The 16,334-nt window shown below is 46.0% G+C and overlaps 1 protein-coding gene across 4 annotated transcripts; it reads left to right on the top strand.

Annotated features, from left to right (window-relative positions):
- Nucleotides 1-48: 48 nt before the first annotated feature.
- Nucleotides 49-16,289, top strand: kdm5a (lysine demethylase 5A). 4 transcript variants are annotated; one of them, XM_084573548.1, is made up of 28 exons: nucleotides 49-1,218; nucleotides 1,891-1,968; nucleotides 3,586-3,708; nucleotides 3,988-4,158; nucleotides 4,343-4,543; nucleotides 4,879-4,957; nucleotides 5,073-5,164; nucleotides 5,289-5,447; nucleotides 5,616-5,735; nucleotides 5,839-5,997; nucleotides 6,530-6,711; nucleotides 6,820-6,982; nucleotides 7,074-7,193; nucleotides 7,288-7,482; nucleotides 7,580-7,761; nucleotides 7,883-8,007; nucleotides 8,095-8,245; nucleotides 8,433-8,550; nucleotides 8,636-8,812; nucleotides 9,063-9,241; nucleotides 9,359-9,677; nucleotides 9,771-10,331; nucleotides 10,436-10,594; nucleotides 11,004-11,132; nucleotides 11,235-11,382; nucleotides 11,471-11,691; nucleotides 11,876-12,346; nucleotides 15,384-16,289. In XM_084573548.1, the coding sequence occupies exons 1-28, from the start codon at nucleotides 1,072-1,074 to the stop codon at nucleotides 15,720-15,722; spliced, it is 5,268 nt and encodes a 1,755-aa protein (XP_084429674.1). In that variant the 5' UTR covers nucleotides 49-1,071; the 3' UTR covers nucleotides 15,723-16,289. The 4 variants fall into 4 exon arrangements, with proteins under 4 accessions (XP_084429674.1, XP_084429673.1, XP_084429672.1 ...); XM_084573547.1 differs by having other exon boundaries at nucleotides 8,430-8,550; XM_084573546.1 differs by having other exon boundaries at nucleotides 5,280-5,447.
- The last annotated feature ends 45 nt before the right edge of the window (nucleotides 16,290-16,334 follow it).

Raw genomic sequence — 16,334 nt, 5'->3', positions numbered from 1 at the left:
AAATATTTCCGAGTGCCACTGAAGGCATCATAACAGCTCTCCCCACCTTGCTAGTGGTGGCTAGCACGTTAGCTAATGCGGCTACCGTACCTACAGACGACGTTAAATTAGACTGAAAGTCTTCTCTGGTAAAACAAAACAAATAGGTTGTCACATTTGTCCCATGTGACTGCGTTTAACGCATTTCAAACATGGCGGACTGCCCTGCTCAGTGGACTTTTTCGGCGAAGGCAAATGTTAGCTGCGCAACGGTAGCTGATTAGCTGGATGCTAGTTTTCCGTTGCATCAAGTGCTTCAATGAATGGGGGTTGATTTACGGATTGAAGACATCAGTCAACAAAGTACGCTTGCTGCTAGCCTCCTCCTTGTTGTGGTCCAGACTGACTGCGGTCCAGAAGTGGGGGGACATCGTTTATTTGAGGACGCCTGACGAGCGAGCAGTATTATGTTACCCAACGAACAATGCAACCAGCCACAGGACTCGGCTAACCGTAGATAACTTTAATAAAGATGCATCCTCATCGAGAAATCATGCACTGCCGAGGTACAGAGACGTAGCAACAGCTATGTTAGCTTGCGTAACGTGAAATCGCAGCCAGCGTTGTAAAGCTGGAGTGTTTTGTTGTGTGTTACCAAACTTCCTTTCAAAACCCGCGATCGTCTTTGTGGATTGATTTTTTTTTTTTTTTTTTTTTTTTGTGAAGCTGTTTAAGTGAAGGAATGGTTGGATTTCGGACTGACCCTGCCCTCCGTCCCGGGTAGGGGAGTAGCTGTGGAGACTCCCCGGCCTGGCTTGGACCTCTGTTTACGGATGATGGGGGGAAACATTCACCAGCAGCAGCAGCTTGCTTGTTTGTATTTTCGCATTCACTTTCTGACCATGTTATGATCCGCCTGTCACTGAAGTGATTTGTTATTTCGACTTGAAGCATCATGATGGACACGGAGGAAGTCCCCCCCGGAAGACAATTATTGCAGATAATCATGGACTACTGAGCTGTGCATTTTTTTATTTTTTAACCACCAGACATTATATTTAAAAGACTGTTTCAACCGGATCCTCTCCCGACATGTCTGCGTTTGCTGAGTTCGTCCCTCCTCCTGAATGCCCGGTGTTTGAGCCGAGTTGGGAGGATTTCTCGGATCCTTTAGGATTTATCAACAAGATCCGACCGATTGCAGAGAAAACGGGCATCTGCAAGATCCGGCCCCCCGAGGTAAACACACATTTTGAACACGTCTTTCGTGGACAGAGCGCTGGTTCACTTTGGGCCTGAATTATTTTTGCGTTACTAGTGTCCATTACTGCACAGTAATAGAGGTCAAATGAGGCTTAATTTATTTGCACCCAGCTGCACACATATTACACTTGTGCGACACTGGTTAGATTTAGTTCTTCAGAAAAGTTCTAAAAATGTGAAAATAGATCCCCCAGTTCTGGTTCCCATTGCTTTGTTTTTGTTTTCCTGGTGGCTAGCTAAGTTACAGGGATGGTTGTACCACGTTAGCTGCTAAGATGCGACATTGGGCCACATGCATGTAGGCCTGTAGCTCCTGTCAGATCCTTATTTAACCTGTACTTATATGTTATATATAGACATAGAGATAGTTTTATTTTTCTAGGATTTTGAGCTGAGTGTCTGTGTGGCTAGCAAAAATAGTTCTTCAGAATATTCTGAATACATTTTTTTTTACTGTACAAAAATCTCAGCTGCACTTTTATACCATTTGAATGATAGTTTTGTTGTTTGAATGTATTTTTACAGAGAAACACACAAAAAATCGTCAGAAATACCCTAGTTTGTCTAAAATGGCAGTGTTGTTACAGACGTTTCCTCATTGCCGAAGTTGTTCTTGGAAGACCCAATGTTTGTGTTGTTGTCTTTCAGGACTGGCAGCCTCCCTTTGCCTGCGATGTACGCAACTTCCGCTTCACTCCCAGAGTACAAAGACTTAATGAACTCGAGGTGAGTTTGCCAAAGAGATGCATCGCGCTGCTCTAAAGGTGTCTGCCAGCCTTTGTTTTATGAAGAACACGGTGGAAAAGAACATTACTTGCGTACAGTTTTAGTATGTTTCGTCTTTAAAGGGTGCGCCTTTAATTAACTCATCAGTGCTGATCATTATTGTCGTTTTTTTTTTTCCTCCTTAACATGCTTGTAAATGTTCCTGACACCCAACAACAACCAATATTTACGTGAGGACGTACACCGATCGGCCACAACATTAAAACCGTTGACAGGAGAAGTAAATAACATTGACCATCTTGTGACAATTTAATGTTCTGCTGGGAAACTTTTGGACCTGATATTCATGTGGATGTTACTTAGACATGTAGCACCCACCTAGACCAGACCAGAGACCCCCGCCCCATAGCAATGACACCCCTTGATGGCAGCAGCCATCCCCAGCAGGATGCAGCCTGACACACACACAGAAACAGTTTAGGAACAACTCAAAAAAACAAACAGCACAAGGTGTTGACCTGGCCTCCAAATTCACTAGATCCACAGAGGCCCCTCCCCTCAACCCATAGAACCCAGAGGCCCCCATTAACAACATTCTGTTTCCAGACACCACAGGACACCCTCAGAAGGCCCATGTTCATTCTCTGATGAGTTACAACTGTTTTGGAGGAACAAGGGAGACCTACCCGATATTAGGAAGGTGGTTTTAATGTTGTGGCTGATCGGTATATATGAATCCATGTCTCTGTGGACCCTTATGGAGTGAATTAGTATGATTGGCAGACTAGAACACTATCTTCTTCTCTTAAACACACAACATAGACTGACAGTTCCCTAATAAATAGGCTCTTTCTCCTCCTCAGGATCGAGGGCCTATTTTGGGATGGGTCAGACCTCTCCTGTATCTCAGATTTGCAAAATGTCCGTCAAAACAAATGCATGTAATAAATAATTAGGTACACATATAAATAAATTGGGAAATACAATGTCCCAACCATTTTCCACTCTGGGACCCCTGACATTTTTGGTTTTTGTCTCTTATTTTCTCAAATGTATTCTAATATATTCTAATTCTAACAGTCCTAAATATTATCTTCATGAAGGTTATGGTGTTCAGCATTCGTTTAAAAATAACCAAGAGTGCTGCTGATTCAACTGTGTTTTCATTTCGCCGGCTGTGGTTTGTAGGGCCATTGATTTGGATTGCGTGTTCCTATTGTTTCAACAGCCCTGTTGCCAGTGGCCAGTGGGCTAGGGTGAATGACAGAAACACGTTTGTGTTTAATTTAATCCACCATCCTACATTCTCCAAAATTATCATAGAGTTGAATTACCAAATTTCTGACGCTGTTTCAACTTAAACTGAGCTGAAATTTTTTTTTTGCTCATAAACACTTGGTGGCGGACGTGTGTGCAGACTCTGTTCCCAGCAGAACAGCTCCAATACAGGACTAGAATAGCATGTTTGTGTATCAAATTTGCACTCATTCAGCCATAACCTGACTTGAGGCGCTTGGCATGTGTAACAGCAGAACACTGGACTCTTGTGTTTATAATCTTTCCCCTCTCTCTCTCTGTCTCTCGCTCTCTCTCTCTCTCTCTCTTCCTCTCATCCAGGCCCTCACTCGGGTTAAGCTCAACTTTCTGGATCAGATCGCAAAGTTCTGGGAGCTGCAGGGATCCAAGATTCGATTCCCTCATGTGGAGAGAAAGATATTGGACCTCTATCAGCTCAGCAAGGTAAAAACTAGACAGTTTGAAATAGGTTTCTTTGCATGTTTTCTTTTTAACTTAATGTATAACACTGCTTTTAAAAGATGCTGAAAATGAGAGTGATGCTTTGACACGTCCTGAAATAAAATCATTTATTTAATTAAACATTACAGGCATACTTCAGTTGGATGCTACAATTGCACACTGCATGTAGTTGTTGATCCACTTCTTCCTCATCTTCCACGTGTTGTTCACGTCCACTCAACTTGCAAAAATGCTGATTGTGTACTCACGTGTGCGTTTCAGATTGTGTCGTCGGAAGGCGGCTTTGAGACGGTGTGTAAAGAGAAGAGATGGTCCAACGTGGCCAGCCGGATGGGCTTCCCTCCCGGCAAAGGCACCGGTTCGCTCCTGCGCTCCCACTATGAGAGAATCCTTTATCCCTACGAGCTCTTCCAGTCTGGAGCCACGCTAACCGTGAGTGGTGCTGACTGCAGATTATCTGCGCTGCATGTCATCACTGCACGATCAAAAGTAGTTTTATAATTGGAATGGAAGTAGTTTTTGTGGTTTTCAGTATTCCTGTACAGCAACTCCCAAAAGTAGATATCCACAGCGCTGTACAGCACCGATCAACTTACCGCATTTGTCGCTCTAACAGGGCCTCCAGCGGCTGTATGATGATGGAAATGATGGGGACGACGTAGACGAGGGAGTGGGCGAGGAAGCGATGGAAGAAGAGGAGCAAGACGAGGAGGAGGAAGAGGAGGAGAAGGATAAGGAGAAAGATGGGGAGGGCGACGCAACGCAAAACAAAGAGCGGCTTCTGCCTGAGAGACGCTCCAGGCGCCTAAAGTCAGAGGTAAAAGGCAGAGAAGCTTCAGGAAAATCTGCTGCAAAACCTTTATATTCCTGTTAGTCATCTGTCCAGAAGATAGTGCCAAGCTTGCCTCAGTACTGTAGTGTTTGTTTTCTGTAATAATACATTTCATCGCATGTAATCTTTGATGATATTGTTGCAACTTGGTCCCAAGCAGAAGAGTTTTGTCCTTGTAACGTTGACACCTTTGCTCTTGGCGTCCCTCTCCCAGATTCCCAGCTGTGGCAGCCATGCTCTCCAGAGGCCATCTTAACACTTGGCCTTTTAGCAGGATCACTCTGTCTCACCGTCTTCTGTTGTTTGTTCTGTTTCTCTAGAGGGAAAACAAGGAGCCAAAAGGCCACAAACTCTTTGGAACAAGTCCCAAAATGGTTGGCTTGGAGATTGTAGCGGCTGGTAAGCGTGCTTTTTTTTTTTGCTTGACTTGTCTTTTTACTCACATGGCAGACAGAAGACTACGGTGTGCGTCTGTTAGGAGTGTTTTAAATCTTACTTCTCCACTGTGACTTAGATGATGGGTTCAGCAAGAAGCAGCGTCACCTCAAAGCCCAGGCTTTTGCTATCAAAATGAGACCGCGCAAGGAGACGCTGGAGGTCAACTTTGTGAGTGTCACTCAACTGTGTTTAGCATCTGCAATAGTGTTGAGTGTTAACTGCATTATGAATTACTCAGTAACCTGCTAAAGGCTTGACAATATTTGTTTTTTCCGTGCTACTGATCCCCCAGATCGACCTCTACCTCTGTCTGGTGTGCGGTCGAGGCGACGAGGAGGACCGGCTCCTGCTCTGTGACGGCTGTGACGACAGCTACCACACGTTCTGCCTCATCCCACCCTTGCAGGATGTGCCCAAGGGGGACTGGCGGTGCCCCAAGTGTGTAGCTGAGGTAATGGTGGAAAGTCGTCTTGCTGATCTATAGACTGTAGAGAAGTAGATACCATGATGGTATCCCCGGGGGGAATACTGGCGTCAGTTTGTCCAGTGGGAGGAAGTGGAGACGCATTGTCCATATTTATATACAGTCTATGTAACATTTATTCATTTTTCTTCACAGGAGTGCAGTAAACCCAGGGAGGCGTTTGGCTTCGAGCAGGCTGTGAGGGAGTACACTCTGCAGAGCTTTGGTGAAATGGCCGACCACTTCAAGTCGGACTACTTCAACATGCCTGTTCACGTATGTAAAATCCACTCTGTTAAAGGCCAAATGTCACGCTCACAGGCCTTCCAGTGATACAGTAAAGCAGGAGATTATACTCGGCCCCCCCTTGTGCCCACAGATGGTCCCCACAGAGTTGGTGGAGAAGGAGTTTTGGCGTCTTGTCAGCAGCATCGAGGAGGATGTCATCGTGGAGTACGGAGCCGACATAAGCTCTAAGGACGTGGGCAGCGGGTTTCCCGTCAGGGACGGCAAGAGGCGGCTGCTGGGTGATGAGGAGGTGAGAAGATTACCTGTAGGGCTATAGTCAATCAAAAAAAAACTTGGTCAATCTGGGGCTTTAGAAGAACAAAACTGTGGCTTTGTTGGCCTCAATAAATTATAAATACATGTAATGATAACAAGTGAATGTTTTCTGATGATATGCCATGTCAGTTGGTGACCTGTTTTCCATCAGTTTTATCAAGATGCAGCCATGCTAACTGCTTCCTTGACACGGTGTCGCATGCACACAGGTAGTCCAGGCCCCCACAGCGTCAAACGTGAAATGAATCCAGAAAGACTATCTATGTAAAACTTTTTCCAGTTGAGAATTTGGTCAGACGAGAGCATGTTGACCATCCAGTCGACCAGGAGAACGCATTCTAAGTTACTTCGTCTATATATTACAATCTGTAATATGTTCACATTAAGTTCTAACAGATCTACAACTAATTAAACTCGAAAAAATGTTCTTAATCGAGTTACTTTAAGTAAAAATGGGACATTTACCCTTGACTGAATATAAAAGTACTTTTTTCCTCTTCTCTCAGGAGTATGCCAACTCAGGCTGGAACCTGAACAACATGCCGGTGCTGGAGCAGTCCGTGCTCACTCACATCAACGTGGACATCTCGGGCATGAAGGTACCCTGGCTCTACGTCGGCATGTGTTTCTCCTCGTTCTGCTGGCACATCGAGGACCACTGGAGTTACTCCATCAATTTTCTGCACTGGTGAGATTGCGTAATAGTGTAACAGCTAACGCCCTTGAAAATTAACCTTATTTCGCATGTGCATTGTGTAGGAGAAAACTTATTATTTCCTGTTCCTCTGTTCTCCAGGGGTGAACCCAAGACTTGGTACGGAGTGCCTGCCTCTGCTGCTGAGAAGCTTGAGGCTGTAATGAAAAAGCTGGCTCCAGAGCTGTTTGACTCCCAACCTGACCTCCTCCATCAACTGGTCACCATCATGAATCCCAATATCCTTATGGAGCATGGTGTCCCTGTATGTAACCTGGGCCAGAACATTTGATCTGATCACTCATGTGGTCTGCATTAATTACTAGTCTCATATTTATGTGTGATTCTTCCCTCAGGTGTACAGGACCAATCAGTGTGCTGGAGAGTTTGTGGTGACCTTTCCCAGGGCCTACCACAGTGGCTTCAACCAGGGATACAACTTTGCAGAAGCTGTAAACTTCTGCACCGCTGACTGGGTGAGGGGAAAGAGCAACTTCCTCTGTCATCTAAGACATGGAACTGATAATGTTTTTAAATTCTGAGTATGTATTGTATGTTTTTCCATCGCAGTTACCAATGGGCCGCCAGTGTGTTGCCCATTACCGACGGCTCCACCGCTACTGCGTCTTCTCCCACGAGGAGCTGCTGTGCAAGATGGCCGCCGATCCAGAAAGCCTCGACGTGGAACTGGCTGCTGCCGTCTTCAAAGAAATGGGAGAGATGATGGAGGAGGAGACGAAACTCAGACAAGCTGTGCAAGAAATGGTGCGCTGGCTGACTTTGTATTTGAACATAACCATAAAAAGCCTTTTCTTGGTTTAGAAAGGGGATCTGAACTTCTCTCTAATTCCTTCGACTGTAGGGAGTGCTGTCGTCGGAACAGGAGGTCTTTGAGCTTCTTCCAGATGACGAGCGCCAGTGCTACAAGTGTAAGACAACATGTTTCTTGTCTGCACTGACCTGTTCCTGCAGCCCCGATCGGTTGGTTTGTCTGCACCATGCAACTGATCTATGTGACTGTCCACTGGGCGACAAGTGTCTTCGGTACGAGATTTCCTTTTGGTGCTTTACAAACAGTGTCTTTCAACAAAAATATGCACAGCATGGGGTCTGGTATCCACATACACCATGTTCTAAAGTAGATATTTACATGATATATTTGCAGGTATCGTTACGATCTGGAGGAGTTTCCCTCCATGCTGTATGGCGTGAAGACTCGAGCGCAGTCCTATGACACCTGGGCAAAAAGAGTCACAGAGGCCTTGGCTGCAGACCAGAAAAGCAAAAAAGGTCTTAAATACTACTACAAAATACATAAAGGACTGCTAATTGTGACTATTTGTGACTAATTTCTTCTCTTTTCTTGACTATTTATAGATCTTATCGAGCTCAAGGTCTTGGCAGAGGACGCAGAGGACAGGAAGTATCCTGAGAACGCTTTGTTCCGTCGCCTGAGGGAGATGGTCAAAGAAGCAGAGACGTGCTCCTCTGTAGCGCAGCTGCTGCTCAGCCGCAAGCAGAGACACAGGTCAGCCAGCATGGATACACACAGCCCCCTTAATTCAATCCAACAGAAAAGCAATATGTGGATTAATCCCACACCAGTTGGGGACCTGTCGCCCTTAGCCTGCAAATATTTTGATTGTGGAAATCAATGTAATTGTTGGTCGAGGGGAACTAAATTGTATTTGTTTGTCCATGTGTGTCTCCAGCAGCCGCCTGCGGTCGGAGAGCAGTCGCAATCGCACCAAACTGACGGTGGATGAGCTCAAAGCCTTCGTGGATCAGCTCTACAGGCTGCCCTGCATCGTCAGCCAGGCGCGACAAGTCAAGGTTAGTCCCATTTTTTTTTCTCAGTCAGACTATTACGTCCTCTTTTTGTTGAACTACTTCTGATACTATCCTTGTGTGTCTTCAGGAGTTACTGGAGAATGTGGAGGACTTCCATGAGCGAGCCCAGGTGGCGCTGTCGGACGAGATGCCCGATTCCTCCAAGCTGCAGGCACTTTTGGACCTGGGCAGTGGCCTGGATATAGAGCTGCCGGAGCTGCCTAGACTCAAGCAGGAGCTCCAGCAGGCCCGCTGGCTGGATGAGGTGAGCTTTTATTAGATGCACAACATGGTTCCAATGAAGCGTTGTCATTCTGGCTCCATGTAACAACACCCAGAGCTGTGATTATGAGTATAACCAACAGTTCTATTGACTGGTAACAGGATAAGGCTTTTCTACATACTTCTGTGGTGGTGTGAAGGTTGAGTTCAGATAATACATCCCAAAAAGCTTGTGCAGAACATTATTCTTCATAAGAGATATTAGTTCATTTATGATCCACATTGAATCCCAGGTTCGTGTCACTCTTGCTGAGCCCAACCGTGTCACTCTGGAGCTGATGAAGAGGCTGATAGACTCTGGGGTGGGTCTAGCTCCCCATCATGCTGTTGAGAAGGCCATGGCTGAACTGCAGGAGATCCTCACTGTCTCAGAGAGATGGGAGGACAAAGCTCGTGCCTGCCTGCAGGCTAGGTAAGATTTAAATTCTGCTTTTAATGAGTAATTAAACACAAACCAAACTATAATTCACATAAAGCTCACAGAGACACACGTATCACCCCCTGCTGCTCTGTTCTGTTATAAACTCAGGCCTCGACACAGCATGGTGACCTTGGAGAGCATCGTTCTCGAAGCTAGGAACATCCCCGCGTATCTTCCTAATATTTTGGCCCTCCGAGAGGCCCTGCAGAAGGCCAAGGAGTGGACCTCCAAGGTGGAGGCCATCCAGAGCGGCAGCAGCTATGCTTACCTGGAGCAGCTGGAGAGCCTGCTGGCCAGGGGTCGCTCCATCCCTGTCCGGCTGGATCCGCTGAATCAGGTGGAGTCACAGGTGGCTTCAGCTCGAGCCTGGAGGGAGAGGACTGCTCGCACTTTTCTCAAGAAGAACTCCACGTACACGCTGCTCCAGGTGGGCCACCATGAAGACATTTGATTTGTCGTTTACATATGAGATGAAAAAATCTCTGTCTTGGGAGTTTCTAAAATGTTTTGCATTCCTTAGGTTCTCAGTCCGCGTGTCGACATTGGAGTGTACGGCAACAGTAAGAGCAAGCGGAAGCGCGTCAAAGAGCTGATGGAGAAGGAGAGAGGTGTGTTTGACCCCGACGCCCTGAGCGACCTAGAGGAGAGCCTCGAGGAGGTGCGAGACCCTTCCACTGTTGTAGCAGCCTTCAAAGCCAAAGAGCAGAAAGAAGTGGAGGCCATCCACTCACTCCGTGCCGCCAACTTAGCCAAGATGGCCATGGCCGACCGGATCGAGGAGGTCAAGTTCTGCCTGTGCCGAAAGACTGCCAGCGGCTTCATGCTGCAGTGTGAGCTCTGTAAAGACTGGTTCCACGGAGCTTGTGTTCCTCTCCCTAAGACGGGATCTCAAAAGAAAATGGGTGTGGGTTGGCAGAGCAATAGTAAAGACTCCAAATTCCTGTGTCCGCTGTGCCAGCGGTCGAGGAGGCCGAGACTAGAGACCATTCTGTCGTTGTTGGTTTCGCTGCAAAAGCTGCCAGTGCGGCTGCCAGAAGGAGAAGCCCTCCAGTGTTTGACGGAGAGGGCAATGAGCTGGCAGGTATGCTCGATGAAAGTTTCTAACCCGACATCCATCACTTTTAATTTGAACAAGTTTCCTTTTGACATCCGCCCGTCTTTACGCTGGTCTAACTGTCCCAACAGGACCGAGCACGTCAAGCTCTGGCCACGGAGGAGCTGTCCTCAGCCCTGGCAAAGCTGTCTGTGCTGAGTCAGCGCATGGTGGAGCAGGCTGCTAGGGAGAAAACCGAGAAGATCATCAACGCCGAGCTGCAGAAGGCAGCCGCAAACCCTGACTTACAGGTACTTAATCATTGTACATTGTTGTAATTGGTGTTTTACAACGGCAGAGCATGAGCTGGAGGGTTTGATTGTAGGGGTAGAAATCACTCCTATGGTGTGTGGGTCTGGAAGTAAATATAAAATGCACCAGAAGAGGGCAGTAATGTCTCAATATGAGCTTGACCACAAGATTGGCTTGGCCATCTACAAGTTGATGAAATACAGGAAATTACACATGTCACTGAAAGAAATATATATTTCTGTTTTGGAAAAGGTAATTTTATAGGGGATCAATTGGAAATAAAATTGCACTGGGGCTATTTTGCTGCTGATAATATATTATGTCAGTCTCAGTTGAAGTCTGAGAAAACATTAGAGTCATTATAAGCATATGTGTGTATGTGCATGTTTGTGTGTGTGTGTTCACCAGGGCCACATCCAAACTTTTCAGCAGTCTGGTTTCAGCAGAGCCACGTCGCCACGGCCGTCTGTAGACTATGACGATGAGGAGACGGACTCTGATGAGGACATCAGGGAGACTTATGGTTATGACATGAAGGTATGCAAGGCTGCAGATGCCTTGTGTTTTTTTTTTGTTTTTTTTTTTTCATTATTATTATTTTTTTTCTAATCCTTGCCTGTTGTGCCTGCTTGGTTCCAGGACCCAGGTGAGGTGAAGCCCTACCTCTTCTGCGATGAGGAGATTCCTGTTAAGTCAGAGGAGGTGGTCAGCCACATGTGGCCGGCCGCCACGCCTTCCTTTTGCGCCGAACACGCCTACTCCTCCGCCTCAAAGTCCTGCGTGCAAAGTGAGCTTCACTTATTATGATTTACTGTTTTACACTTCCTCATTTCCTCCGATAGAAACCTTTCACACTCTGAATATTTACATTCCAGACCTGGGCACACCCAGAAAGCAGCCCCGGAAGACCCCTCTGGTACCCCGGAGCCTGGAGCCGCCAGTGCTCGAGCTGTCCCCTCAGGCTAAGGCCCAGCTGGAGGAGCTGATGATGCTGGGAGACCTGCTGGAGGTGTCCCTGGATGAGACCCAGCACATCTGGAGGATCCTGCAGGCCACGCACCCTCCCTCTGAGGAGAGATTCCTGCAGGTCATGGAGGTAGGGAGGTCATCCATTATGCAACCTTATTTCACAGCTGGACCCCATTGTAAATGCAGGATAGTGACTAAATGTTGGGATTCTGGTCAGTTCTGATGACGTAACTATGATGGAGAAAGAAGAAGGTACATAATACCAAATGGAAATGATCAGTGTAATTTTAGCTTTTCTTCCTTTTCTTCAGCCTGACGACTCTCTGATGGAGAAGCCTCTGAAGATCAAACTCAAAGATTCAGAGAAGAAAAGGAAACGGAAGCTGGAAAGAGCCGAGCACCACCACATGCTAATGGCCGCCGCAGCTGCAGGTGGAGTCGCCGCGATGGGAGAAATCAGACCTCCCAAGACCAAAGAGCTAAAAAGAGTCGGTCTCGAACTCAGCCTGGGCAAACAAAAGAAGAAGAAGCTCAAGCTCAACCTGGACAAGAACCGCGAGATGAAACAGCTGGCCAAACGGTTAGCCAAGGAGGAGAAGGAGAGGAAGAGGAAGGAGAAGGCCGCTGCGAAGGCCGAGGCCATCAGGGAGGGACTGGAGAAGAGGAAGGAGAAGAAGATCCTGGACATTCCCTCGAAGTATGATTGGTCAGGGGCCGAGGACTCGAATGATGAGAACGCAGTATGTGCAGCCAAGAACTGCCAGAGACCCTGCAAAGATAAGGTGAGGACACGTGCCTTTATCATCCACAATGTTAGAGCGTGATCTAATGTTTTTAATGTATTTTCCTCAGCACCTCGGATTCAGGCGTGTTTTGTAGTAGAAGAAGAACACGCAGAGAGTCATAGATGATTGATGGACACAGCTATAGATTACCAATTAACAGGGGTCAGGGGTGACCATGTGACTCTGCACCGTTCTATAGTTGTGTTTTAAATATTTTGGAAGTGATGCATTTGCATTCCAGACAACGTGACAATTCTTGGCATATGTTGACAGTTTTCTACTTCCCAATTGCACACTACGTAAATCGCTGACCTTTAAAACCCCTTTTGCAATTTTCAGTATTGTAAGAACTCACATTGACAGAATTTAGTGAACTTTAGTGAACTTGTCATTCACATCATACCTCTTGATATGAGATTTTTTACAATATAATTGAATGGAAGTGATAGGTGGAGATCAATATGGGCTTAGTGGATCAGGGACCTTTGCTGCAGGTTGTTCCCGTCTCTCTCCTCTCCTGTCTAATAAATGCTCCAAAATACCCCCAACAAAATTTTTAAAACTGGAACATCAGCAGACATTTAGTAGTAGACCACATCTAAGAGATTAGGACAAACTGATCTGATACCCCTTAGACTTGATGTACACTCCTATATCTTATAACACATTTGGAACGCTTCTTGCAACAATCGCTTTTTGATTCTCTTTACTTACTTCTAACTCTTCCATCACTGGAGTTCCTTCTGCTTGATGTGTAATATGTCAAGAGTCAACATACTCCATTCTGCATTATAAAATTCCAATAAGTTCAGATTGACGGAAATCTGAACTTAATGAACTTAAGGAAATAGGGCATGATGTCATGTTCCCTGTACTCTTTGCGCCGTGTTTCTCCTCAGTAACATCACATTCATCAGTCCTGCCAACTAAACGTGACCCGGTCACTGACACAGCTTTGTCTGTTTGCTTAGAACAGAGTTAATAACGAACATTTCTCAAAATGAATGCCATGTAACTTTATTGAATATCAACAGCTGATAACAGCACTGGAACACCTCAAGTAGAGTTACACATAACGTATTAACAGCGCACACCGACGTGGTCCTGTTCGGGAAACGGCAGCCTAAAGTTAACCAGTGGCCAGTCTCCGTCCCACCTGTGTCCTTCTGGCAGCCAATCAGAGCGGAGGACTCGGCAGGCCTGCAGCTGCGTATGTGGAGAGGGGATGATGAAATTCTGAAGGTGCTGCTCCGAACCAGACCGGCAGCACCTGCATTTTGGGATGATTAACAGCTGTGCGGTCGGTATCGGGATTTGGAAATTTCCTCTGCCGTTTAATTCGTCAAATGTGCTCAGTCATTGCCAATGTTGATTCAGAATAATCAGTAGGTGTGACATCTGTCTCTGTGTCGTAGCTCGTTGACAAACTGGTGATCTGTCCAGGGTTGAACACACTATATATAAAAATGCACAAACCCTTTGTGACTACACTCATAGAATGACTGCCGGCTGCCTTTTCATGTCCTGATTCCCTCATAACACCTGGTATTAACATGCGTCCTTGGTAACTGGTTCACAAGTGGGCTACTCTGACAGTTGCGCTGTACATGCAAATCAACACCGACATCACTCGGCTACAGTATTGTGCAAACAGCTGCTGTCTTCCCGCCGTCATTTCAGAACCACGATGTGTGTGCACCTCAGTGTGGGGATATGATACAAATTGTGGAACGTTATGAAATGAGAAGCCTTTCTAAATCACAGAGAAAACACAAAACTCTGAACCCTGGAAGCGTCCATACGTAGAGTTATGTCACTGCTGTGCTGTTTGCAGCAGTGAAAAAATAAAGAGGAAATACAGAAACTTATTGTTTACTGTTTATTTAAGAAAGGGACAGTGCAATTTCACAGAACACATGATTACACATGGTTAAAAAAGCCAGAATTAGCCAGAAGGCTTAAGTCCACATGGCTACTTTGCATCCATCGTCATTATCACAGGGCTAGCTTGCCACAATTACAGAATCACACTAAGAATGAAGAATCTAATTTGCTATAAATACAACATATCTTAAAAGGCTCTCTACTAATGAACCTACAACACTTCTTACAACTCTGTTTCCTTTTTAGGGCGAAACTCTGCTCATGCTAAAATATGTCAGCTAAGTAGGTGGCCTGTCAATGTGTTCAGGACACATACAGTATGTGTTGACACCACTGAAAGAATGTGGTCGCAAGCAGCCCAGACCACATCTCGGGTTCCTCCTTAAGGCTCATTTAAAGTACTGTGGGACAAAGACGCTTTTTTTTTTCCAGTCGGGTTAATTTTTGTTTCTACTTCCTGCTTCACTTTCATCGATGGTGACTGAAACGTTCGCCGAAATTTCACTGAAGACAAGTCGTACAAATGTTTGTATCTCCGAACCTCCTCAGTTAACCTTTCCTTGATGTGTCCCATCTTTATTGATCTAAAACAACCAATTCGAAAATTGTGGAGATGGAGAAGCAGCCGGAAATACTAAAGTGGAAACACACTACTACCAAGCGGACCAGTCACAGCACTTGTGATCTGCATCTCCGCAGTGCGTAGTGACATCTCTGGGAAGGTGCTCTGTGCTGACGCCGTAGCTGCGGGGTCAAATTAACGCTGAAGCCTAAACTGCCTATCAGTGTGTCTTTGTTTTGTTCACTATTTAAATGGGCCACTTGGGATTGGATCACTTTGGACTGATGTTAGTACCATGTCTAAACAGGGTCTTAGCGTTTAATGAAGTTCACTGTGCTTTTCTTGCTTTGATGAATCTATAATAATTACAGAAGGATATTGATCATAAGATCATATCCAGTCTCTCTGTGTGGGGCTGGTTCTGTTTTGGCTCAGTCCTTCCGTTAAGTGGATCAAACACTGACTGACCTGCAGTGGTTAAACATTACTCATATTCTGTTCCAGTATTTTGTGTTTTCCTTGACAAGGAGCCTCTTCTTGTTGACCTACTTCACGCTAACATAACTGGATGTGTCCGTGTGTTTCCAGGTGGACTGGGTGCAGTGCGACGGCGGCTGCGACGAGTGGTTCCACCAGGTCTGCGTGGGCGTCTCGTGCGAAATGGCCGAGAACGAAGACTACATCTGCGTGGACTGCTCCATGAAGGCTTCCGGCGCCGGCGGAGGGATCACCGTCGAGGAGGAGGAGGTGGCGGAGGAGAGCGTCGTAGTGCTGACGACGTCCATGTGCGGCGGGGGCGGCGGCGGCGTGCAGAGCATACCCTCGTCGTCTGTCATCGCCTCGTGGTCCTCCGCTTCACATTTAAACCCTGTAGTTTCACATCAGCAGCAGCAGCAGCAGCAGCAAGAGCCTCAGCAGGGCAGTTAGCGCTTAACAAAAATGGGCAAGGACTGAGTACTTTACACAAAACCCAGGCTAGTGTTTCAACCTCAGAGAGAAAGGGCAACCTTTCATGAATGTGCTCGTCAGAAGATCTAAGCGTTTCTCTAACTGTCCGGATCATAAAGCACAACAAAAAAAAAAAAACATCCTCCGTGTGGCTTCAGTAAAGAAGCGCTCTCTCTCCGAAGATGTGTTCACAGTTTTAGCTCTAGAAACGTCCACCAGCTACTTCCTGGTCCTCCCTCTGAACAATAACAAGACACCGGTACACTTAACTTGCTGTCACACAAAGACTTTCTCCAGCTGTTGTATTCAATGCGAACAGAGAAGTAAATAAACATGTTCCCGGTCCCAGAACATCATGAATCACTCTCCTCTGCCCTCTGCCAGGCCCTCCAGACAGTAACATCTCAATATGTAGGTCTCAAGACTAGGAAAAACAAACGGTTGTAATGTAGTGGAATTATTTATAATGTACATAGCTTTTAAGCAATTAAACAAATGGATTGTGGCTTTTTGTTTTGTTTCTCACCTTTAATAAACTATTCCTAGTCAAATGATAATTGTTTTTATTGTTTTGATTTTGTCCAAATAGAG

Source organism: Chelon labrosus (genome assembly GCF_963514085.1).
Source record: "Chelon labrosus genome assembly, chromosome: 23".
In the NCBI taxonomy this organism is placed as follows: Eukaryota; Metazoa; Chordata; class Actinopteri; order Mugiliformes; family Mugilidae; genus Chelon; species Chelon labrosus.
The sequence above is the reverse complement of the archived record's forward strand: the minus strand, read 5'-3'. Positions and strand labels throughout refer to the sequence as shown.

Bases quoted from the DNA above. Each gene is read 5' to 3' on its own strand.
- kdm5a (XM_084573545.1), top strand. From the start codon at position 1,072: ATGTCTGCGTTTGCTGAGTTCGTCCCTCCTCCTGAATGCCCGGTGTTT. The intron at 5,165-5,279 runs GTGAGTGTCACT...TCCGTGCTACTG, and splicing joins AGACGCTGGAGGTCAACTTT to ATCCCCCAGATCGACCTCTA. The intron at 9,678-9,770 runs GTGGGCCACCAT...TGCATTCCTTAG, and splicing joins CCACGTACACGCTGCTCCAG to GTTCTCAGTCCGCGTGTCGA.